Source organism: Leuciscus leuciscus, assembly GCF_965113295.1.
Source record: "Leuciscus leuciscus genome assembly, chromosome: 9".
Taxonomy (NCBI): domain Eukaryota; kingdom Metazoa; phylum Chordata; class Actinopteri; order Cypriniformes; family Leuciscidae; genus Leuciscus; species Leuciscus leuciscus.
Genome location: NC_138733.1, coordinates 9,794,252 through 9,819,135, shown reverse-complemented (window position 1 = coordinate 9,819,135; position 24,884 = coordinate 9,794,252). Strand labels below are relative to the sequence as shown.

The window sequence follows — 24,884 nt, the reverse complement described above, 5'->3', positions numbered from 1 at the left end:
TTTTAGAATGTCTGGACAACGGACAGTTAACCGGTCATGTGACACACGAGACCAGATCTCGCCTCTAAACCTCGGGTTTACTCATGTAACAAGGGCTACGTTTACAATCGCACAAGGCCGTACTAATCTGGCAGAATGTATAGTACTGTTCAAAAGAAGAAATGATACTTTTATTCAGAAAGGATGCTTTAAATTCATCAAAAGTGACAGAAAAGATATTTATAATGTTGCAAAAATTCTAATAAATGCTGTTCTTTTGAACTTTCTATTCGGTTACATTTTAAAATATATTTAAATAGAAAACAGTTATTTTAAATTGTGATTATATTTCACTGTTTTTGATCAAATAAATGCAACTTCTGTCGAAAACAGATCTTAAGATCTTAACCCCAAAATCTTCAATTGTAGTGTACACAAAATGTGCCTTATAAAAGCAGAATATCCTGATTAAACTAGTGCATCCCATAATGCAATGCACTTCACTTGACTTTTCCTTTCCGGTGCGATGAACAAACCCCAAAGCAATTTCTTCCACAAATCTCCTTTTCTCCTTAAGTTTTTTGTTTTTAAAACAATTGGATTTAAATTGCAAGAGACGATTGCAAATGCAAAATACTGAGGTCAGATTATCATTTTCGAAATGCATATTGTTGCATAATGCATTATGTTTTACATGGCAATTAATAAACAGTGCACAGTACACACTGTACAGTGAGCTTGTATAGGTCTCGTCCCTGATCTCTAGTGAGCCAATGAGATTTATGGTGCTTCAACAGTCACTGTGACACTCAATGTACTGTATCTTTATATTTAATATGCATACACAATAATATTAAAAAGACAAATCAGTGATTAAATGAATTATCTGGCAGTGTTATTACAATAACAGTAAATAGAGTCTTAATAATAAAATATGAACAACAATACAAATGGCAAAAAACTATTGTGTCGTACAAAATACAAAATAAATATTTAAGATGAATGAGAATGTATACTTTATGGTTTATGTGCGAGTTTGTGTTTGTAAAGGTATAACATATCTTTGGGTGAACTAGTCCTTTTTAACCCATTTTATATGGGAAGAGTTTTTAAGGGTTCATGTAGACACACTCCACATGCAGGATCACAAATATTCCTTGAATAAGAGCGAATCTGCACATTATCCCTCTTGCTACACGGGTTACTGGCTCTCAGGATAGATGTCCGAGGATTGGTTTTTAGACGAGGATGAATCTGCATTTGTCCTCACTCTTCATTCATTGGTCAGTTTGCGCTCGCTCAGCTGAAGGACTCTTTGTTGTACTCAAAGGCAGTTCCTGAGTGTGTGTTTGAATTGCACAGAGTGTGTAACGCTTTCGAGATCCCTTTGGGTCCGCAGCAGAAAACCCCCACTCTTTTACTGCAGGACACACACACACACACAATCATTTTTCATTATTGCAATCATTAAAACGGCCTGCATAAATAAATTATTTGCAAGCTGCATTGATCATACTCACATCTGATTGGCTCTCCCAATTTCCTGGAAAAGGAGGCTCCACTTTGGTCGACCAATCCGAAGCCTGGAGCTCAAGAAACGGTAACGTTCCTCACCAATGCTCTTCAAAACACACAATGAAAGACAAACTTCAGTATAACGATAGAAGGTGAAGAAATGCAACTGATAATGAAGCAAATGGATAATATAAATAAAAATAAAAATGAGAAGAGCTTGCATCTACAAGATGCATAATTGAAGGTAATATTAGTAAATTACACACCTGTAATCCCTGAGTGTTACTGAGGTAGAGCTGGACATTCAGATAGTCTGGACGATTGTCCCGCCACAGCTACACACACACACACACACACACACACACACACACACACACACACACACACACAGAGACACAGACAGAAAGGCACATACTTCTTATTAACCCTGTAAAGCCTGAATCAAATAACAGTCAGGGTTTCATTTTCTGAAATATATTTGATCCATCAGTCTTTCATGGCTCGTATGATATTAGAGGAATATGGAGCTCAAACTCGAGGAGGAAACTTGAGGCCCAAACTGAGCGAAATATGCAGTTTAGTGCAGATGCTGATTATTTATATGGACAAACCGTCAAATTAAATTATGATCCTTTCAATGTAAATTAATGAGATCTTTATAACAGTATAGCAGATACTGACATTAACTGCACATAAATATCATTCGTCGCTCTATAATCTGCTAGTAATGTCTTAGTAAGATCATATTTAAATGCTTAGTTTTATGATCAAAGCTCTGTAGTTTTAAAACATATAATGCAATACAGTGATGATTGAGAGATCAACAAATAAACCTTCCTCAAAACCCTGATGATCATATTTGAGATGCATGATTTTTCTAAAACAAATATTTCTGGATAATCAAGTAAAACTAATTTGCTTTCTAAGTGTTCATCTTGAAATATTACTGACAATTATAATAAAAGGACCTTTAATTGCCTACAAAGTGTAAATATCAATCAGACGACAGAAGGCATGTAGTAGATTATGTGAAACCGTATTTACAGCAAAGTTTTGATCATGTTTATCACTTACAGGAATTTTGTGTATCAAATATGATACAGTAGGCTTTATAGGGTTAAAGAGGATTTTTCAATAGTGTAAATATGTAGGACTACTGAAGTTACAGGATATCAGCCCACATGACACATTAACATATGCATAACATCAGCCAGTAGGTGGCAGTGTCGCCTTCAGTTACTTTCATGGATACTGCATGAATTATATTTATTTTGTGTATTATTTTACAATGACATTCACACATTTTTAAGTGTCCAAAAATGTGTTTAAAGCCACTGTGTGTGTGTGTGTGTGTGTGTGTGTGTGTGTGTGTGTGTGTGTGTGTGTGTGTGTGTGTCTGTGTTTACCCTCTCATGAAGGGCACACAGTAGATCAGCAAACCAATAGAAGGACTGAAGGTCTCTGCAGACCCAGATGAAGTACATCCTCCTCAACTTATACTGACGCCAGTCATCACTGCAACACACACGCACACACACACACATTTACACACTGTGCTGTGGATTTTCATGCATTAAAAGTCTAAACACATGGGAGTTTTTACATGGCTATACACTGAATGGCATACTACCATAATAACTTTTTTTTTTTTTCATCTCTACATTATTTGATCAGACAGACAAATCTGAGGCATATTGGTTTAAAATTGCATTAGAATTTGCATAAATGCAAATTTTCACATTTCACATTTTACTTTCTGACATTTTTTTTTTCTAACTTTTTTTTTTAATATACAGTAGTCAACATTTTTAGTGGATCAAAAAAGTTCATCAAAGTTGTCCTAAGACGAGAACGGGTATTGTTCAAAATTCATGTATAACTTTGATGAAAGGTTTTGATCCACTTCAAATGTTGACTACTGTATTTAACATGTATGCATTTGTCAGATGCTTTTATCCAAAGTGAAATATAATGCATTATGCACATGTTATAAATTCCTGTGGGATTTGAACACATGACCTTGCTGTTGTTTCCGCTATTTGAGCTCCAGGAATGCAGTGTGCACTGTGCAGTCTGTAGTAAGCAAGTGTTAGAACACAGCGCAAGTGTTTAAGAATGACCTGATGTCACAGTTAGCGTGATTGACAGGCTGTCTGACCACTCACAAGAGAGCTTGTAGAACACAGGCGAACGGCGTGACTCCGATCCCTCCCGCCACACACACGCTGACCTCGTAATTAAACACCTCCTCTGACGGACTGCCGAACGGACCATCCACGTGCACCCTGGGGCGGGACGAGAGAGCAGAACCACCAATGAGATGAGAGATAATGTGAAAGATGAAATAATAACGCACTTCCTTACTATTTGCGCTACTTTATCACAGTACGCATACAGTGCATAGTATGTGAATGCTCTGTATGCATGGAATATTACTGCAATATTATTTTATTTTATTTTTTTATATATTTTATTCTTAGAATTTGTATTACTATGTTTCTTGTTGTATTTGTATTTGTATATGTGCACTGGAAGCTTCAGTACCAAGAAAAATTCCTTGTGGGTGCAAGCACACTTGGCAATAAAGCTCTTTCTGATTCTGATATGCAAGCCAGAATTCCATTTCAGACATAACTAATGGAATACTTGCATTCTAATTTCTGCATACTACACATATAGCTAAATTATGTTCCAAGAACATTTGTCTCAAATTAAGTTATGAAAACATTATTTCTGAATGTGCAAAAAAAAAAAAAAAAAAAAAAAAAATTATATATATATATATATATATATATATATATATATATATATATATATATATATATATATATATATGTCTTGGTTATGCGAATGTTAAGGAAATATTCCATTTTATCATCTTGCACACATAAGAAAGTTCTCTGAAACAAACAGCAACATAAAAACACGAACATCTAACTAAAATGTTTCCCGAAACAATGAAAACATAGTTTTTGTACAAAGTTTGTTACCTTTGAACAAATGTTCTATTAATGTTACTGCATTCTTTTTCAGAACTTTGAAAGTTTTGCACATTCCATAGAGAGAATTAGCATACTATGCATACTGAAACATTAGCACAAGTAGTATGCTATTCAAAGCCAATCTGTCAATCATCCCCATCCATAAGAAAATACTGCAACAGGTACTGACGGTTCCCTTTCAGTCGCTCACGTTCGACGTAACGTCGACGTGACGACGTAATTGGGATCACTTCAGGGAGCCCTATCAACTTCGAGTGTCTACAGAACGAGCCAATGAAAGTTGGCGTGCGTGAATCGCGTCACGCGCCCCCGCCCCGCCGCGCGGGTATAAACAGGAAGCGGGCGCACGCACACATTGTCTTTCACTTCGGAGCCGAGCTTTTGTGAGACTTCTGTCTACAAAGAGATCAGCCCTTGAAGACTCAAAGGAGATCTACTCTCTGCTTACAGTGTTGGTGTGACGGCGCGATCAGCGGTGGCCGCGAGCATTGCAGCTCACAAACTGCTGTTTTCACAGCACTATTGTTCTGTGTTTGTGTGTGTGTGTGTCGGTTCGGTGGGCGTTTCCTTGTGTGTTAATCACACCGCGGCTACCCCTGGGTGCCTCAGCACTGAGAGAGTATTTCTTTTTTTTTTCAACCTTTTTTTTTTTTGTTTACTAAAAGAGCAACACAAGCGTGACCCTGCGTCTTTTTCAAGATGTCATTCCGCTTGTGTGTTTCTGGATGCCGTCGTTCCCTGGCGCCAGCAGATGGCCACAGCAGTTGCCTCTCGTGTTTGGGCATTCAACACGCTGAGGCAGCTTTTGTGGATAGTTCATGTTCCCATTGCGGGAATATGACTATCGCAGCGCTTAGATCGAGACTCGCTTACCTCAAGGGAGGTGCAGTCCCCTCGCCTATGCCCCGATCTAGTGTCTATTCTGCCCCGCAGAATAGACCTACTTCAGTGCATGACCAGGGTGATCTGAGGATTACCGTGAGGGCTTCCCCGTCGAGTCATCCTCCGCGGGCCCCTCACGCCTCACAAGCGCTGCCGCCATTGGGGCCCCTTAGTGAACGTCTTGGTCCTTCTCCGGAACGGCCAACCGTTTCCTTTGGGGCTCCAGCTGACGATCAGATGTCGATCGCAGCATCGGAGGGGGAGCTGTCCTCTGGAAATGACGACTCGGCTGCGTTGCCCCCCTCGGGGTGTGTAGCGTTGTCCGAGCCGGATCCAGAATGGACTGCTATGCTTTCCCGGGCCGCCGAGAAGGTCGGGCTTGCGTGGAATCCTCCACCACTTCCCGAACCTTCTCGGTTGGACGATTGGTTTCTCGGGGCGGGCCGTGCTGGTTCTCAGTGCGCTGCCCCGGTACCTTTCTTTCCGGAAGTGCATGAGGAGCTTTCTAGGACGTGGAAGGCACCGTATAGTGCCCGAAGCCGTTCTAGTGGCTCCTCACCCCTCGCCACCCTCGACGGCGGGGCAGCTAAGGGGTATGTGGATATCCCCCCAGTGGAGCGGGCCGTCGCGATGCAGCTGTGTCCGGCGTCCGCTTCCTCTTGGCGGGGTAATCCACGCCTCCCGTCCAAGGCCTGTAAGTTTTCGTCCGGTCTAACGGCGAAGGCTTATAAGGCCTGTGGACAGGCTGCTTCCGCCCTCCATGCCATGGCGCTCTTGCAGGTCCACCAGGCCCAGGCGCTCATGGACATGAACGAGGGTGGTTCTGACCCAGAGCTCCTCCGGGAGCTCCGTGTGGCAACCGACCTCGCCCTCCGGGCGACGAAGGAAACCGCACGTTTGGTTGGTCAGGCGATGTCCACTCTGGTGGTCCAGGAACGCCACCTTTGGCTCAACCTGGCGGATATGAGGGACACCGATAAATATCGGTTCCTGGATGCCCCTCTTTCCCAGGTTGGGTTGTTCGGCGACGCGGTCGAGAGCTTTGCCCAACAGTTCTCTGCCGCACAGAAGCAGACGGAGGCCATCCGGCACATCCTGCCCCGGCGGACCCCTGCTGCTCCCACCCGTCCGCCGGCCGCAGACCCTCCGTCTACTCGTCGCCGTGGTCGGCCTTCTGCGGCATCCTCCGCTCCCGCTAAGCCCCAGCAGCAGCAGCCATCATCCAGGCCTCAGCGTGGAGCAAGCCGCAGGAAGCCGACCCCGCCCGTCCAGGCCGCTGCCAAACCAGGAGGCAAGCGACGGTGCAAACGACCCTGAGACGGGCGGCCCAGAGGTGGATCAAGTTGCTCTTCAGGAGATGGCGAAGGCGCCACTCCTTCCCCCGGTGGAGGGCCGGGCGGAGAATCTTTTGTTTCCTTTTCTTTTTGTTCCGCCACTGACCCACGGGTCAGTGGTACCCACAATTTCAATAAAAGAGCAATTTCTGAAACCTCCGGGCCCCAAGAGGGCGCGCTTGGCAGTCGACGACGCCGCCATGCCTTGTCACTCCCGAGCCCCTCTTTCATCGCCAGCAGGCAGCAGTGGCTGTGTACTGGACGCACTGACGCCTCCGCACACTCACTCTGCCCTTCGACGGAAGCAGGTATGTGCTGCACCACACACTCAGACCCCACTTCGGGCCGCTGTGCTGTCCGAGTCGGGTCCCTGCATTCCGCCGCGCTGCCCCACCCCGGGTACGTCTGTGGTGCCGTTGGTCCCGCTTGCTCGGTCTCTGGGAGCCTGGTTAATGCTTCCCAGCCCGTCTCGCTGGCTCATCCGTACCATCAGACTCGGCTATGCGATTCAGTTCGCCCGGCGCCCCCCTGCGTTCAAGGGCATTCTGTTCACCCGTGTTTTGGCGGACAATGCCCCGGTGCTCAGGTCAGAGATCGCAGTCCTACTGGCGAAGGATGCGATCGAGCCGGTCCCTCCAGCCGATATGAAGACCGGCTTCTACAGCCCGTACTTCATTGTACCCAAGAAAGGTGGTGGGTTACGACCAATCTTGGACCTGCGCGTCCTGAACCGGTCCCTTCACAGGCTACCGTTCAAGATGCTTACGCAGAAACGCATTTTCAAATGCATCCGTCCCCAAGATTGGTTTGCAGCGATCGACCTGAAGGACGCGTACTTTCATGTCTCGATTCTCCCTCGACACAGACCGTTTCTCCGCTTTGCGTTCGAGGGACGGGCATATCAGTACAAGGTCTTACCCTTCGGGCTGGCCCTGTCGCCCCGCGTCTTCACGAAAGTCGCGGAGGCGGCCATTGCTCCCATGTGCGAGCGTGGTGTTCGCATCCTCAACTACCTCGACGACTGGCTTATTCTGGCCCAGTCGAGAGAGCAGTTGTGCGAACACAGGGACATGGTGCTCAGTCACCTCAGCCACCTAGGGCTTCGGGTCAACTGGGAAAAGAGCAAACTCACCCCCGGGCAGAGGATCTCTTTTCTCGGTATGGAGTTGGACTCGATCAGCATGACAGCGCGCCTCACCGAGGCCCGTGTCCAGTCAGTGTTGAACTGCGTGAGCACGCTCAAACGCAGAACAGCGGCACCACTGAAACTGTTTCAGAGGCTCCTGGGGCATATGGCATCTGCAGCCGCGGTTACGCCGCTCGGATTGCTTCATATGAGGCCGCTCCAACACTGGCTCCACGATCGAGTCCCGAGATGGGCGTGGCAGAGCGGCTCGTGCCGGGTCCAAGTAACTCCGCACTGTCGCCAAACTCTCAGCTTGTGGTCGGACCCTTCGTTCCTGCGGGCAGGTGTTCCCCTGGAACAAGTGTCCAGGCACTCTGTGGTCTCCACGGATGCCTCTACCACCGGCTGGGGGGCCACGTACAACGGGCATGCAGCTTCAGGTCTGTGGACGGGGCCTCAACTGCATTGGCACATCAACTGCCTCGAGTTGTTAGCAGTACGTCTTGCATTGAGCCGTTTCAAAACGCTGCTACTAGGCAAGCATGTACTGGTCCGTACGGACAGCACTGCGACCGTTGCGTACATCAACCGCCAAGGTGGTCTACGCTCCCGCCGCATGTCACAACTCGCCCGCCATCTCCTCCTCTGGAGTCAGAAGCGTCTGAGGTCGCTTCGTGCCGTTTACATTCCGGGCCTGCTCAACCGTGCAGCCGACGAGCTCTCACGGCAGCAGGTGCTACCGGGAGAATGGCGACTCCATCCCCAGGTGGTCCAGCTGATTTTCAGGCGCTTCGGGACCGCTCAGGTAGATCTGTTTGCCGCCCCGGACACGTCTCATTGCCAGTTGTTCTATTCTCTGACCGAGGGGACCCTCGGCACGGATGCTCTGGCACACAGCTGGCCCCGGGGCCTTCGCAAGTATGCGTTTCCCCCAGTGAGCCTTCTTGCACAGACCTTGTGCAAAGTCAGGGAGGACGAGGAGCAGGTCTTGTTAGTTGCGCCGTATTGGCCCAACCGGACCTGGTTCCCGGAACTAGTGCTCCTCGCGACAGCCCCTCCCTGGCCCATCCCTCTGAGAGAGGACCTGCTCTCTCAGAGACGGGGCACCCTATGGCACCCGCGTCCAGACCTCTGGAAACTCCATGTCTGGTCCCTGGACGGGACGCGGAGGTTCTAAGTGACCTACCCCCTGCGGTAGTTGACACCATCACTTCCGCTAGAGCCCCCTCTACGAGGCGCCTCTATGCATTGAAGTGGAACCTGTTCGTTGACTGGTGCTCCTCTCATGAGGAGAACCCCCGATCTTGCTCGATCAGAGCCGTGCTTTCCTTCCTGCAAGAAGGGCTGGAGCGAAGGCTGTCTCCCTCCACCCTTAAAGTGTATGTTGCCGCTATTGCCGCACATCACGATGCTGTTGATGGTAAGTCTTTGGGAAAGCATGACCTGATCGTCAGGTTCCTGAGGGGAGCGAGGAGACTGAATCCTCCTCGCCCACTCTCTATACCCTCTTGGGACTTGTCTCTGGTCCTTTCGGCACTTCAGAGACCACCCTTTGAGCCTCTGCAATCAGCTGAGTTAAAAATTCTGTCCTGTAAGACAGTACTCCTGGTTGCATTGGCCTCTATCAAGAGGGTAGGGGACCTGCATGCATTTTCGGTCGACGAATCGTGCCTAGAATTCGGCCCGGATAACTCTCACGTCATCCTGAGACCCCGGCCCGGATACGTGCCCAAGGTTCCTACCACTCCCTTCCGGGACCAGGTAGTGAACCTGCAAGCGCTGCCTTCGGAGGAGGCAGACCCAGCCCTGGCTTTTCTCTGTCCCGTTCGCGCTCTGCGTCTGTACGTGGACAGAACGCAAAGCCTCAGGACCTCAGATCAGCTCTTCGTCTGTTACGGAGGCCAGCAGAAAGGGAAGGCTGTCTCCAAGCAGAGGATGGCCCACTGGATAGTGGATGCCATCGCCTTGGCTTACGAAGCCCAAGGCGTGCCCTGCCCGCCTGGGTTGAAAGCCCACTCCACTAGGAGTGTCGCTTCTTCCTGGGCGCTGGCTCACGGCGCCTCGCTGACAGACATCTGTAGAGCTGCGGGCTGGGCGACACCTAACACGTTCGCTAGGTTCTATAGCTTACGTGTTGAGCCGGTTTCTTCCTGTGTGCTCGCTTCTACTAGCCGGTAACACCGAAGTTCCCGCTCTAGTGTCGGCTTGCTGCGCCACTCCCTTCCTAGGAACGGATACGTGCGCTTTTTACTCCAGTCAAGTTCCCCATTGGCGAACCCTGTGAGTTCCTCCGCACCCCTTCGGCAGTCGGACGTTGCGGAGCGTCCGACGCCAGGCCTAGTGCTCGTATGCTTGTGTAACTTGTGCTAGGCTGGGTTCCATATGTGGTGATCCCTGCGGCGATCCCATATGTGTATTCTTCCACGACCAGCTCCCTGCGGTGAGCCCGTGTCTTCCCTTGGCAGAGTCTGCTCTGCCGTCACTGTACGGTGTGTCTCCCCCTTCGGGTGGAGCCACCCCAGTGACATTCCATATGTCGCACTGCCCCTTCGGCCAGTCCATAGGTGTATTCTCCACATGTTACCTCCCTTCGGGCAGGATGTGGCTCCGCGGCGTCCTTTCCCCTGGAAAGGTACGCTTTCCCAGTGTTATCCGAGAGTTTCACTGTGTGAGGTAGAATGGAACAGCAGTTGAACTCCCTCTACGCAGGTCTTCCGCCCCAGCAGTTGGGGGTCTGAGAGTCTTGCGTAGGGCGCTGGATGTGGCAGCAACCGTGGCGTTTTCCATGGGATCCCAATTACGTCGTCACGTCGACGTTACGTCGAACGTGAGCGACTGAAAGGGAACGTCTCGGTTACTGATGTAACCCTCGTTCCCTGAAGGAGGGAACGGGAGACGTAACGTCCCGTCGCCACCGTTGCTGACCATCGCTGCATGGCCGTCACAAATCTCGGCTCCTCAGCGAAAAACAATGTGTGCGTGCGCCCGCTTCCTGTTTATACCCGCGCGGCGGGGCGGGGGCGCGTGACGCGATTCACGCACGCCAACTTTCATTGGCTCGTTCTGTAGACACTCGAAGTTGATAGGGCTCCCTGAAGTGATCCCAATTACGTCGTCACGTCGACGTTACGTCTCCCGTTCCCTCCTTCAGGGAACGAGGGTTACATCAGTAACCGAGACGTTTTCCACTGATAAAACCAGAGTAGGAAGGAAGCTTGCACACAACAGAAAACTATATGCACACACACAAAAAACAAGCACACATACACACAGGATGAGGATGTGCAGTAATTTCCCACTGTACACACACACACACACACAGAGAACGGCTGCATTACTGCAAAAAACAAAACAAAAAAACAATATTAACCGCTGAAAGGATGTCATTGATTCTGATTGGACGATGAATCTCGTCAAAGCCTGTCACCTGACACCCCGCCCACACAAAGCTGGAAAACTGTTGTTTTCCCAGGAAATTGCACGTCAGACGGTCGTGACACTTCACCTCCCAGCATGCGGTGTTGTATACTGAGGGATCATGACCTTTATGAACGGCACTTAAACTTTTCCCACAACGCAGCAGACTTACGTGGGATATCGCCTCTGTTGCATCATGGGAAGGATCTCTGAGCTGTTCGACTGTTGAAGCAGCAGCAGAGAAAAACTCGCTGAAATTTACAGACAAAAAGTAAATCAATATACGCATGTACAACAAATTTACATCAACTAGATTTTTTGAAAATGTGAGTGGTGTTCTGGGTGGTTGCTAGTATGTTGCTATGTGGTTGCTAAAGGGTTCTAAGTGAATTAACACATTGCTATGTGGTTGCTAAGGGGTTCAGGGAGGTTGTTAGCACGTTGCTATGTGGTTTCTAAGTGTTTTAGTATGTTGCTATGAAGTTGCTAAAGGTTCTAGGTGGGTGTTAACACAATATGTGGATGCTAAGGTGTTCTAAGTGTTTTTAGCACGTTGCTATGAAGTTGCCAAGGGGTTCAGGGTGGTTGTTAGTGTGTTGCTATGTGGTTGCTAAGGGTTCTAGGTGGGTGTTAACACATTATGTGGTTGCTAAGGTGTTATAAATGTTTTTAGCACGTTGCTATGAAGTTGCCAAGGGGTTCTGGGTGGTTGTTAGTGTGTTGCTATGTGGTTGCTAAGGGTTCAAGGTGGGTGTTAACACATTATGTGGTTGCTAAGGTGTTTTAAGTGTTTTTAGCACGTAGCTATGAAGTTGCCAAGGGGTTCTGAGTGGTTGTTAGTACGTTGCTATGTGGTTGTTAGTTTGTTGCTGTGGTTGCTATGGTGTTTGTGTTCTAAGTGTTTTTAGCACGTTGCTATGAAGTTGCCAAGGGGTTCTGGGTGGTTGTTAGTGTGTTGCTATGTGGTTTCTAAGGGTTCTAGGTTGGTGTTAACACATTATGTGGTTGCTAAGGTGTTCTAAGTGTTTTTAGCACGAAGCTATGAAGTTGCCAAGGGGTTCTGAGTGGTTGTTAGTGCGTTGCTATGTGGTTGTTAGTTTGTTGCTGTGGTTGCTATGGTGTTTGTGTTCTAAGTGTTTTTAGAACCTTGCTATGAAGTTGCCAAGGGGTTCTGGGTGGTTGTTAGTATGTTGTTATGTAGTTGCTAAGGCGTTATAAAGATTCTAGTTGTTGTTAAAATGTTGTGAAGTGGTTGCTAAAGTGTTCTGTGTGTGTGTTTTTTAAGCCATTTCTATGCAGGCATTTTAGATGTTAGTTTGTGCTATGCCATGTTGTTTATGGCATGTTGCTATGTCGTTGCTAGGTCATTGCTAAGTGGTTGGTGACTGGCTCAAATCTCAGTGACATTCTGACTCTAGACACGGCAGAGTTATTTTTCTCCTGTTTTATCGCCCGCTAAGCATGTGTGTTTGCATGGGGTATGTGGTATTTCTTTTGTTACAGTGTGTTTTCCTTCCAGGAACTAGTATCTCTCAAGTATGACATAATGGAAAGAGTCTGGAACAAGACTGAGCCAACAAAAATGTGTGTTTTAATCCCAAACTCACACATTTTGACAGAAACCTTTGAACCAGATAATACAGATCACATGTTCTTTTATTTATTATGGATGTGTGTCATTGTGTGTGTGTGTGTGTGTGTGTGTGTGTGTGTGTGTGTGTGTGTGTGTGTGTGTGTGAGAGAGAGAGAGTTTTTGTGTGTGTGTGTGTGTGTGTGTGTGTGAGAGAGAGAGTTTGTGTGTGTGTGATAGAGTTTGTGTGTGTGAGTGTGTGTGTGATAGAGTTTTTGTGTGTGAGTGTGTGTGTGTGTGTGTGTGTGTGAGAGAGAGAGAGAGAGAGAGAGAGAGACAGAGAGTTTGTGTTTGTGTGTGTGTGTGATAGAGAGTTTGTGTGTGTGTGTGTGTGTGTGATAGAGAGTTTGTGTGTGTATGTTTGTGTACTCACAGGTCCAGTCTCCCAGCACTCTGAGATGAATGCCAAACGTTTCATTCGTCCCTGTCGGACACTGACACACACACACACACACACACACACACACACACACACACACACACACACACACACACACACACACACACACACACACACACACACACACACACACACACACACACACACACACACACACACACACACACACACACACACACACACACACACACACACACACACACACACACACACACACACACACACACACACACACACACACACACACACACACACACAGAGAGAGAGCAGGGATTGTGAGGATCAGGTACAGTCATGCATTAAAGACCCCTGGGGGAAGGAAAACTCCAAGCAAAGTGTGTGAGAGGGTAAAAAAAGTTATTGGCCGAGAATGCAAACTTTGTAAGTGTGTATGAATGGAGAGGTTTATTGCCAAATTTTGCATGTTTCAAAAATAAACATATTATGCTTTTTAATGCATATAACATTTCCCTGGGCCATGATTTGTTCTGGAACAAATAGAACATGTTCTGGAAGAACGTTCTGTTTCAAAGAGAGAGCAAGTTGATGACACTATAACTATCTTCAGCATTGCATCATCGAAAACGCCTTCAGCCCTGTTTGTGAACAATGTTCATGTTCAAATGATGCCTTCAGGCCCTGCTTATGCATTTGGAAATCAGAACTACAATGCAATGTGCATTCAAACGATATTGGTCAGAATAATTCTCTATGCAAACATTTATAATTCACTTATAAAATGTCAACATGCAATTAAAATGTGATTATGACCAATATAAATTAGCCGTGATTCTTTCATTTAATTGAGTTTTCCACTGGTAATTATGATATTGTGTTAGTTTATGTGCATTTATCTCATGAAATGATCATGAACGCAGTAACACACACTTAACTGCACGTACTGTGGTGAGAGTGAAGGGATGGTTTTCAAATGACGACACACTCGGGCAGTTCAGCAGGATATACTGGAGGAGACATCACAAAACACATGAATAACACACACAGAAGAAACACAGAAAGAGCACATAAACAAGATGTTTATATGTTTTTGAAATGCTCACCAAGGCTGCATTTATTGGACCAAAATTGCAGTAAAACCTGAAATATTATTACACTTTAAAATAACTGTTTTCTGTTTTTAATCTAAAATGTAATTTATTCCTGATCAAAGTTGAATTTCCAGCATCATTACTCCAGTCTTCAGTGTCACATGATCCTTCAGAAATCAGTATAATATGATGATTTGATGCTCAAGAAACATTTCTGATTATTATCAGTATTGAAAACTATGGAAGCTTGTTTCAGCCACAAAATAAAACATTTTAAAAGATAATTAAGCCTTTTTATCTCACAATTGCGAGTTTACATCTCGCAATTGCGTGTTATAAAGTCCGAATTGCTTGATTGCGTGTTATAAAGTCAGAATTGCGTGTTATAAAGTCAGAATTGCGTGTTATAAAGTCAGAATTGCGTGTTATAAAGTCAGAATTGCGTGATATAAACTCACAATTGCGTGTTATAAAGTCAGAATTGCGTGTTATAAAGTCAGAATTGCGTGATATAAACTCACAATTGCGTGTTATAAAGTCAGAATTGCGTCATATAAAGTCAGAATTGTATGATATAAAGTCAGAATTGTATGATATAAAGTAAACTCACTTTGCGTCATATAAAGTCAGAATTGCATGATATAAAGTCAGAATTGTATGATATAAAGTCAGAATTGCATGATATAAAGTCAGAATTGCATGATATAAACTCACAATTGCGTGATATAAAGTCAGAATTGCATGATATAAAGTCAGAATTGTATGATATAAAGTCAGAATTGTATGATATAAAGTAAACTCACTTTGCGTCATATAAAGTCAGAATTGCATGATATAAAGTCAGAATTGTATGATATAAAGTCAGAATTGCATGATATAAAGTCAGAATTGTATGATATAAAGTAAACTCACTTTGCGTCATATAAAGTCAGAATTGCATGATATAAAGTCAGAATTGTATGATATAAAGTAAACTCACTTTGCGTCATATAAAGTCAGAATTGCATGATATAAAGTCAGAATTGTATGATATAAAGTAAACTCACTTTGCGTCATATAAAGTCAGAATTGCATGATATAAAGTCAGAATTGTATGATATAAAGTCAGAATTGCGTGTTATATAGTCAGAATTGCGTGTTATAAAGTCAGAATTGCGTGTTATAAAGTCAGAATTGCGTGTTATAAAGTCAGAATTGCGTGATATAAACTCACAATTGCGTGTTATAAAGTCAGAATTGCGTGTTATAAAGTCAGAATTGCGTGATATAAACTCACAATTGCGTGTTATAAAGTCAGAATTGCGTCATATAAAGTCAGAATTGCATGATATAAAGTCAGAATTGTATGATATAAAGTCAGAATTGTATGATATAAAGTAAACTCACTTTGCGTCATATAAAGTCAGAATTGCATGATATAAAGTCAAAATTGCGTGTTATAAAGTCAGAATTGCGTGTTATAAAGTCAGAATTGCGTTTTATAAAGTCAGAATTGCGTGTTATAAAGTCAGAATTGCGTGTTATAAAGTCAGAATTGCGTGTTATAAAGTCAGAATTGCGTTTTATAAAGTCAGAATTGCGTGTTATAAAGTCAGAATTGCGTGATATAAACTCACAATTGCGTGTTATAAAGTCAGAATTGCGTGTTATAAAGTCAGAATTGCGTGATATAAACTCACAATTGCGTGTTATAAAGTCAGAATTGCATGATATAAAGTCAGAATTGTATGATATAAAGTCAGAATTGCATGATATAAAGTCAGAATTGCATGATATAAAGTCAGAATTGCATGATATAAAGTCAGAATTGTATGATATAAAGTAAACTCACTTTGCGTCATATAAAGTCAGAATTGCATGATATAAAGTCAGAATTGTATGATATAAAGTAAACTCACTTTGCGTGTTATAAAGTCAGAATTGCGAGAATTGCTTTTTTTTCTCCAGAATTGCATGTTTGTTTCTCATAATTCTGACTTTATAACACGCAATTGCGACTTTACATCAAAAAAGAAAAAAAAAGTCAGAATCGTGAGATAAAAAGTCGCAATTATCTTTATAGATGTTTTATTCTGTGGCGGAAACAAGCTTCCATAGAAAACAGCTTTGCTGATTCATATTTTTGTGGAAACTGTGATATATTTTTTCTGGATTCTTTGATGCATAGAATGTTCAAAAGAACAGCATTTATTTGAAACATCATAAAGGTCTTTACTGTCACTTTTGATTAATTTAATGTGTCCTAGCTGATTAAATTATTTAACTTCTTAAAAAAAAAAAAAAAAAAAAAAAAAAAAAATTTACTGACCCCAAACTTTTGAACGGAATATTTATAAAAAAAAATTTTTAAAGAAGAGCAATTTCCTCTTTAAAAGTTCTAAATTCTTTGTCAAATTCTAATGTAAGCGTGTGGAGGCGGGGCTTACCTGTCCAGGGCGGGGCTTAAAGCCTCTCTTCAGCATGCGCAACTCTATGACATCACAGGGATGGCTAACGACAGAAACTATGGTAACAGGAGCAGCGCTGCTTCTTATGAAACGATACAACCGCTCGGCACAGTACAGGCAGAGAGGAGCCGAGACCCACAACCACGTCTAAAACACACACACACACACACACTCAACGACTCATAATCATTCACATACTGATGTACACAAAGATATAATACAAACAACATGCCCAGATGCAATTATTTACTCTTAATCAGACAGACGGACCTGAGGAAAATGTGGTTGGAAACGGGCCTCTTCTTGACAAACCATCTGTGGTCCACCCGAAAGCTCCTCCCCCTTCTCTCCTTCTGCTCTGTGATTGGTCCGTGAGCCTGAACTGAGATTGCTGTGCATGCAGCCAGGAGGGTGGGCCTCCACGTTTGACTGATACTTTAAAGCTCCGCTATTGGATAGAGAGGATTCAATCATATCACACAAAGCGTACAGAAAAAAACATCCCAATATGCATACTTCCATTCACTGAAAGTATTTAAAATGTACTTTTGCTTAATATTTTAGATTTGACTTTTGCAAATTTGTAAAAAAATAAATAAAAATAAATAAAAACTCTCAAACTTTTCTTCTATAATGCAAGGGATTGTAATAGCACAAAAAGTACGCATCAAGTATACAACTAGAAATAGCACACCATCCGTGCAGCTCTTGCATTATATTTTTAGTGCATATTTAAAGGGGTCTTATTATGTTTTAGTTTTAGGTCCTATTATCCACGTTCATCTTTCTTTAGTGTGTAATGTTTCTGTTTGAGCATGAAAAAGTCCCTCCAGCAGGAGTTCTTCTCTATATCAGTGTCACTGTTTCTGAACTCCCTGAAATGCCTCCATTGTAGTCTTGAGTTTCTTCTGGGAACGAACACGTCACAATATTCCTCATTTAAATAATTAATTCGCAGAATAAAGGGGCGGAGCCTGGTTGAGTTAGTTAGTAGAGTGTTGAAACTCGAGGTTATTGTAAGAGGCGGGACATTTCCTAAATACACTCGAAGCGCTTGACCAATCACAACACACTGATCCAGCCGACCAATCAGAGCATAGTGTGCTTTCAGAAGGAGGGGCTTCATAGAGACAGGAACTAAACAGAGCGTTACTGACAGACTGGGAAGAGCGGAGCTGCAACAATGGAGAATATGGGAAAATAATGTGTGTTATGAACATTTAAGCATGAAAACCTGTTCTAGTAGAGGCCAAACACAAAGCCAAGACTTTGAAAAAGGACATAATAGGTCCACTTTAATAATTTGTTTGTGTTGATGCTTAAATTCTAATCTTGCATAAATATTTTCTCTATCCTGTTTGTATGTGTGTGAAGGAAATGCATTTATAAACTCACCCCACTACGTGGACCATCAGAATGATGTAAAACACGATGAAGAGGTTGTGAGTGTACCAGAATATCTCGTAGTTTGAGACTCTGAGAAAAACAAACAATTGCACTCACATAAAAAGGAGAGCAAGATAAAAGAGCATCTAGTTCAGAGTCCAGGTCTGAACGAGACGCTCCTGAAGTGAACTAAAGCAACTCAATTATAGCAGGACAATGGAGAGGACAAGCCAGATCAATCAGAGGGGACGGACCCCTCCAGGTAATGGTCTCTGTAATTATTGTCGAGTGTGTGTGTGTGTGTGTGTGTGTGTGTGTGTGTGTGTGTGTAAAGTCTGTCTAGGGAGAGGAGACTAGGGTCAGAGTTAGGTCAGATAACTCTTAAAGGTTTAGAGGTTCTCACCTAATAGAGTAAGATGACGCTGTGAACATCAGAAACAACACCAGCACCAACAGGACACCAGTAACTCCAGGAACTAAGAGGAGAGTTATCATATTAATAAAACTTAAATAAAACTAAAAATTAAATAAAACTATTTGACCGTGTCTATTAAACCTTTGACAAAATCAGAGCGGACATTCAGATCTGCGTTCTGATCCAGAGAGAGAGTAGTTATCATGTGTAGATATGAAACAGCTTTTCAACCACACTGTATCATTATTTCTGTCTTACAATCATTCAGATTATTACAGAAGTACTGGGATAAAAATGTATAGTTTGGATATAAACATTGATATCTACGGTAGCGATTAAACAGTAAATCACCTATTGAAAGTAACTTGACGCTTCAAATAAAGATGATATCGTTTACATCGTTACACCAGTAGGTGGCGACAAGTGACTGTTAAAAATGTACTTGTAATTGAATCATTCACTCAAGAAATTCGTTCAAAAACGCTTATTCATCCAGTAAAAAAAAAACAAGAGAAGTATTTATAAGTGAGTCATTGAATCATTCACTCAAGCCACACAAAAAAAAAAAAAAAATCATTCAAATTAATTAAACATTTTTAAATCTTTACTTCTAGTAAATTACATGTGATTTTGTTGGTTCAGAATTGTGGGAGAATCATGATATTTCGTGATATTTTAAACAAAAAAAATCTCGATTCTCAGTTTATCCAGAATCGTGCAGCTCTAAATCAAATGTTAAAATAAACTACAACTTTTTTTCCTTCTTTTTTTTTATATGAAAGAAAATTAGAAATCTTGCCTTGGCAACTAACTGAAATGTGTATGTTGAAGCACTAAAATGATTAACTTTTAAATAAACAGTAAAACTGAAACTGAAATGAATTAAGTAATTAGTAAGTTTAGAAATTAAGTTGTCTGAAAAAACCTGAAATATTCATTTAATTCAGTCAGAGAGAAATTTAAACACCTCAGCTGGCAATCTAACATTGACACAAAAATAAAAGGACAGAAAGTTAACAAAGTTAAAAGAATGAGTCCACATCCTACATTATCATTTCGGTTTCACTATATTAATGTGGAAGTAAAGCGGGGAGATTTAGAAATGTGAGGCACCTGTGCTTATGATGAGAACTCTGGGATCCTGAAGAGATAAAAACACACAGAACAGCAAATCAAACAGCAAAACTACATCAAACTATGAGCTATAAACATCAGATTTAAAGGTGTTTTTAGTTGATTTATTGTGCGTGTGCCACTCGTCTTGGAGTTATACTGAGAAATGTAGGATCACACACAAATAAAACATTTAAAATGCTTTATTCAGTCAACCATGATTTATTTATTGAGTGAAAGTGTCTGATAATGAGATTACTGAGATAAATTGAGTTCGGCTGATCATGTGGTCTGAACATTTTTTAAGGCTACTAAAAAGGAAAACAGTTTTGCTGCTTCATATTTTTGTGGAAACGGTGATAAAAAAAAAATGATTCAGGATTCTTTGATAAATAGACCATTCAAAAGAACAGCATTTATTTGAAATAGAATAGTTTGTAACATTATAAATGTCTTTACTGTCACTTTAAATCAATTTAATGCATTCTTGCTGAATAAAACTTAATTTCTTTCCTTTTTTCCCCATTTTTTAAAAATCTTACTGACCTCAGACTTTTGAATAGGAGTGTATCACAGTTTCCACAAAAATATGAAGCAGCACAACTGTTTTTAACACTTATAATAATCAGAAATGTTTCTTGAGCATCAAATCATCATATTATACTGATTTCTGAAGGATCATGTGACACTGAAGACTGGAGTAATGATGCTGAAAATACAGCTCTGATCACGAGAATAAATTACATTTTACAATATATTCAAACAGAAAACACTTATTTGAAATCATAATAATATTTCACAATATCACTGTTTTTACTGTATTTTTGATCACATAAAACCAGCTTTGGTGAGCAGAAGAGACGTCTCTCAAAAACATAATTTATCAGTTTTTCTGAAGCATTATATATTATATTATATTCTGTAATGGTTACCTGTCCTCGATACTGAGCGACATTGAGCGCGGGGAAATCCTCTGAATATCTCACAGAGAAACTGACCATGTTCACGAGGTGAGCGCACACATGGACCACTGCAGACATAAACATGAACACACACACACACACACACCACATCAGAGACTCACACACACTAGCAATGACAGTATACGTCATGCATGTGTGTCACAGTGTGGAAGACAATTTGTCTATTCAGCGGCTCTCTTTGTGTGTTTGTGTGTGTGTGTGTGTGTGTGTGTGTGTTGTAGTTGTCATGTTAACTGAATGCCTCAGAGCTCTGTAATTAGAACAAGACCACAATGCAATGAGACAGGAAATGGGAGGGGGGTTTCAGACACAAGACAAAACCAGCTGGGAATCCCTCGGGATATTCCTGTGTTCTCTCTCTCTCTCTCTCTCTCACACACACACACACACACACACACACACACACACACACACACACACATACACTTTTAGGGAAAAATCAGGTCCATCGGAGGCGTCCAATAGACTTCTTAGGTGTGCCGAAAGGACAGCACAGACACAGTGTAATAATCACCATGGGAACATCCCAGAGTAAAACTGGGAGTTGTGTAAAATATGATATAAAATATGCCCTGTTTTGTCATCTTTTGACTCTTAATTCATTTTATAACTGTATCATACACTTCTTTTAATTCCTTTTATAACGGTTTTAATTTTCCTTGCTTTTTATTTTGTGATTATTTTAATTCCTTTCTGTGTAAATCACTTTGAATTGTCATAGTGTATGAAATGTGCTATATAAATAACTCGCCTTGCACACACACACACACACACACACACCTGTCAGCCGCTAAAACCTTCTAGTCTGCCACTGTAACATTAGACGACAGTCATTTAACCAAGTCAAACTTTCAGACAGCAACACACACACACACACACACACACCCGCACAAAAAGACGTTTACAGACTAGTGACTCAGCCTATAAAATGTGTTTTCCCTCCCCCGTGAATCTGCTGTCTGTCTGCATTGTTCTGGAGTCAGTTTTGGTCTGTTCATGGACTCTCTGGTTCATAATGTACAAAAAATTATACAATCTTTAGCAGAATAACAAGCTGCATCTGATTTCTTGGCCTGACGAACAAAAACAAAAAAAAGTTTCCAGGCAGCTACAATGACACATCTGAGGAAGAAGTCACGGGATTTGACAAAGTTTGAAGGGTCATTGTGTCAAATCTTGTTCTTCACACACTTTATAGCAAGTAAAATGTATATTTTGCAGCATAACTGTTCTGTTTGGCTTTTGCAGTTCTCATTTAAAGCAATTAAAGCATATTTTGGAGCATAAAGACTTAGTGAAATTTCACAGACAAAAAGGTCCACTGTATTTTGTCAAAAAAAACAAAAACTTTTTTAAAGTAAAAAGTATTTAAAAAGATAAGAAAAAGTATTTTTTCCATTAATTTCTCTTATAGGGATTTTTTTAAAGTCTTCATTAAAGCGTTATAAGCTACGAGGTAAATCATAACACTACAAACTTTGATTTGAAGCAAAAAAGTATTTGAAAATCGGACAAACTTACAAGACTGTGAACTTAGCTTTAGTGAGGGAAAGAGCTACAGATGCATTCATGATGCATTGCGAGCAGTATAATCAAGTTAAGAACGATAGAGAAATATAAAACTGCACGTTTACAAATGTTGAGTACATGTATAAAAACAATACTCACCTGAGAAGACGCATATAGTGACTCCACATGCCACATGAAATGTCTTACTCTTATCTAGCAGCCGACGAACACGTCTACTGGTCACCTAAGAGAAAGAGTCAACACAACCCTCATTTAGCATTTAGCATTTAGCACAGCAGCAAAATGTATTTTTTTTTGTTCACTTTTTTTTTCCAACTTTAACTTAAAGGGGTGGTATAATGCCCTTTTCACAAGATGTAAAATAAGTCTCTGATGTCCCCAGAGTGTGTATGTGAAGTTTTAGCTCAAAATACCCCACAGATATTTTTTATATAGCATGTTAATATTGTCACTTTTTGAGGGTGAGCAAAAAAGCAGCGTTTTGTGTGTGTCCCTTTAAATGCAAATGAGCTGCTGCTCCCGGCACAGGGGGCGGAGCTTCAAGAGCTTACACTCACACAGACATGCACTGAAAATTTCTAAAACTTTCAGCCTTTTATGTGCAAACCGGATTCAGATTATGTCAACTGAGTCAATGATGGAGAGACTCAAGAAGACGTGACAACATGTAGAAGCAACAGGACATTTCTGAATGGTTAGTTGATGGATTTATGTAGCTTATGTGTAGTTATCTTCTAGTCATTGATTAGCATATTCTGTCTTGATAATCTATAAATCTTGTTCCGGGGGCGGGATTTATGTACATTTTAGGGTTGGTGATGTCACTAACCCGGGAGGAATGTCCTATAGTCCCTACCAGCCGTTTGTTGTAGTCCTTAAAAAAAACAGACTACTCAAACAGCAACATTACACACTAACTAAAGTTAGAAAAGTTAAATCATAATCAGCCACCCCATTAAGCCTTTAAAAAGAGACCAGATTTGCTCCAAAGCATTCAAGATTTACCACAGTTGAAGTTGGAAATTTAATTTTCAGGTCTCGGCTCAAAAAGTGGTTAACAGGTAATAAATGGATCATAACTAATCCATAAATAAAATTTTGTACCATAAAATCTGCTAAAATATAATATTAAATAAAAAACATTATCGAACTAAAATATAGTACTTTCATTGAAACAAAATCTGTCATTTTTGACTGCCATATACACTCACCTAAAGGATTATTAGGAACACCATACTAATACTGTGTTTGACTCCCTTTCGCCTTCAGAACTGCCTTAATTCTACGTGGCATTGATTCAACAAGGTGCTGAAAGCATTCTTTAGAAATGTTGGCCCATATTGATAGGATAGCATCTTGCAGTTGATGGAGATTTGTGGGATGCACATCCAGGGCACGAAGCTCCCGTTCCACCACATCCCAAAGATGCTCTATTGGGTTGAGATCTGGTGACTGTGGGGGCCATTTTAGTACAGTGAACTCATTGTCATGTTCAAGAACCCAATTTGAAATGATTCGAGCTTTGTGACATGGTGCATTATCCTGCTGGAAGTAGCCATCAGAGGATGGGTACATGGTGGTCATAAAGGGATGGACATGGTCAGAAACAATGCTCAGGTAGGCCGTGGCATTTAAACGATGCCCAATTGGCACTAAGGGGCCTAAAGTGTGCCAAGAAAACATCCCCCACACCATTACACCACCACCACCAGCCTGCACAGTGGTAACAAGGCATGATGGATCCATGTTCTCATTCTGTTTACGCCAAATTCTGACTCTACCATCTGAATGTCTCAACAGAAATCGAGACTCATCAGACCAGGCAACATTTTTCCAGTCTTCAACTGTCCAATTTTGGTGAGCTCGTGCAAATTGTAGCCTCTTTTTCCTATTTGTAGTGGAGATGAGTGGTACCCGGTGGGGTCTTCTGCTGTTGTAGCCCATCCGCCTCAAGGTTGTGCGTGTTGTGGCTTCACAAATGCTTTGCTGCATACCTCGCTTGTAACGAGTGGTTATTTCAGTCAAAGTTGCTCTTCTATCAGCTTGAATCAGTCGGCCCATTCTCCTCTGACCTCTAGCATCAACAAGGCATTTTCGCCCACAGGACTGCCGCATACTGGATGTTTTTCCCTTTTCACACCATTCTTTGTAAACCCTAGAAATGGTTGTGCGTGAAAATCCCAGTAACTGAGCAGATTGTGAAATACTCAGACCGGCCCGTCTGGCACCAACAACCATGCCACGCTCAAAATTGCTTAAATCACCTTTCTTTCCCATTCTGACATTCAGTTTGGAGTTCAGGAGATTGTCTTGACCAGGACCACACCCCTAAATGCATTGAAGCAACTCCCATGTGATTGGTTGATTAGATAACAGGTGTTCCTAATAATCCTTTAGGTGAGTGTATGTATGCTTTTATACAATAATTTAAATTGCCGAATTAATGCTATGAAATGAATGTTTTGAATATGAAATTATAAATACAGAAAATGATTTAAAGCTGCTCAGATGCTGTAATCATTCACACAGAACCAACGCCGCATCGGAGTGGCTATTTTAGTGCAGGTTTTGTATGATTTTATTGTATCTTTATTCAGGATTTAAAGCCAGCACAGAGCAGCCTTAACTCGACTGCGTAAAGATGCTTTTTAAAGTGGCGATGTGATGAAAGAAGTG

General features: G+C 42.3%; 1 protein-coding gene across 2 annotated transcripts in view; it reads right to left on the bottom strand.

Moving 5' to 3' along the window:
- Positions 1 to 794: 794 nt before the first annotated feature.
- nox4 (NADPH oxidase 4) overlaps positions 795 to 24,884 on the bottom strand; it is a 26,918-nt gene continuing 2,828 nt past the window's right edge. For both annotated transcript variants that reach the window (XM_082180053.1, XM_082180054.1), the window contains exons 4-18: positions 22,347 to 22,431; positions 20,628 to 20,725; positions 19,696 to 19,723; positions 18,571 to 18,643; positions 18,177 to 18,257; positions 17,052 to 17,229; positions 16,761 to 16,928; positions 14,188 to 14,250; positions 13,259 to 13,319; positions 11,428 to 11,506; positions 3,660 to 3,779; positions 2,901 to 3,009; positions 1,761 to 1,829; positions 1,500 to 1,600; positions 795 to 1,399 (exon numbers count right to left, since the gene is read on the bottom strand). In XM_082180053.1, the coding sequence (XP_082036179.1) occupies positions 1,279 to 1,399; positions 1,500 to 1,600; positions 1,761 to 1,829; positions 2,901 to 3,009; positions 3,660 to 3,779; positions 11,428 to 11,506; positions 13,259 to 13,319; positions 14,188 to 14,250; positions 16,761 to 16,928; positions 17,052 to 17,229; positions 18,177 to 18,257; positions 18,571 to 18,643; positions 19,696 to 19,723; positions 20,628 to 20,725; positions 22,347 to 22,431 (1,434 nt within the window). In that variant the 3' untranslated portion in view covers positions 795 to 1,278. The remainder of the gene's footprint in view (positions 1,400 to 1,499; positions 1,601 to 1,760; positions 1,830 to 2,900; positions 3,010 to 3,659; positions 3,780 to 11,427; positions 11,507 to 13,258; positions 13,320 to 14,187; positions 14,251 to 16,760; positions 16,929 to 17,051; positions 17,230 to 18,176; positions 18,258 to 18,570; positions 18,644 to 19,695; positions 19,724 to 20,627; positions 20,726 to 22,346; positions 22,432 to 24,884) is intronic.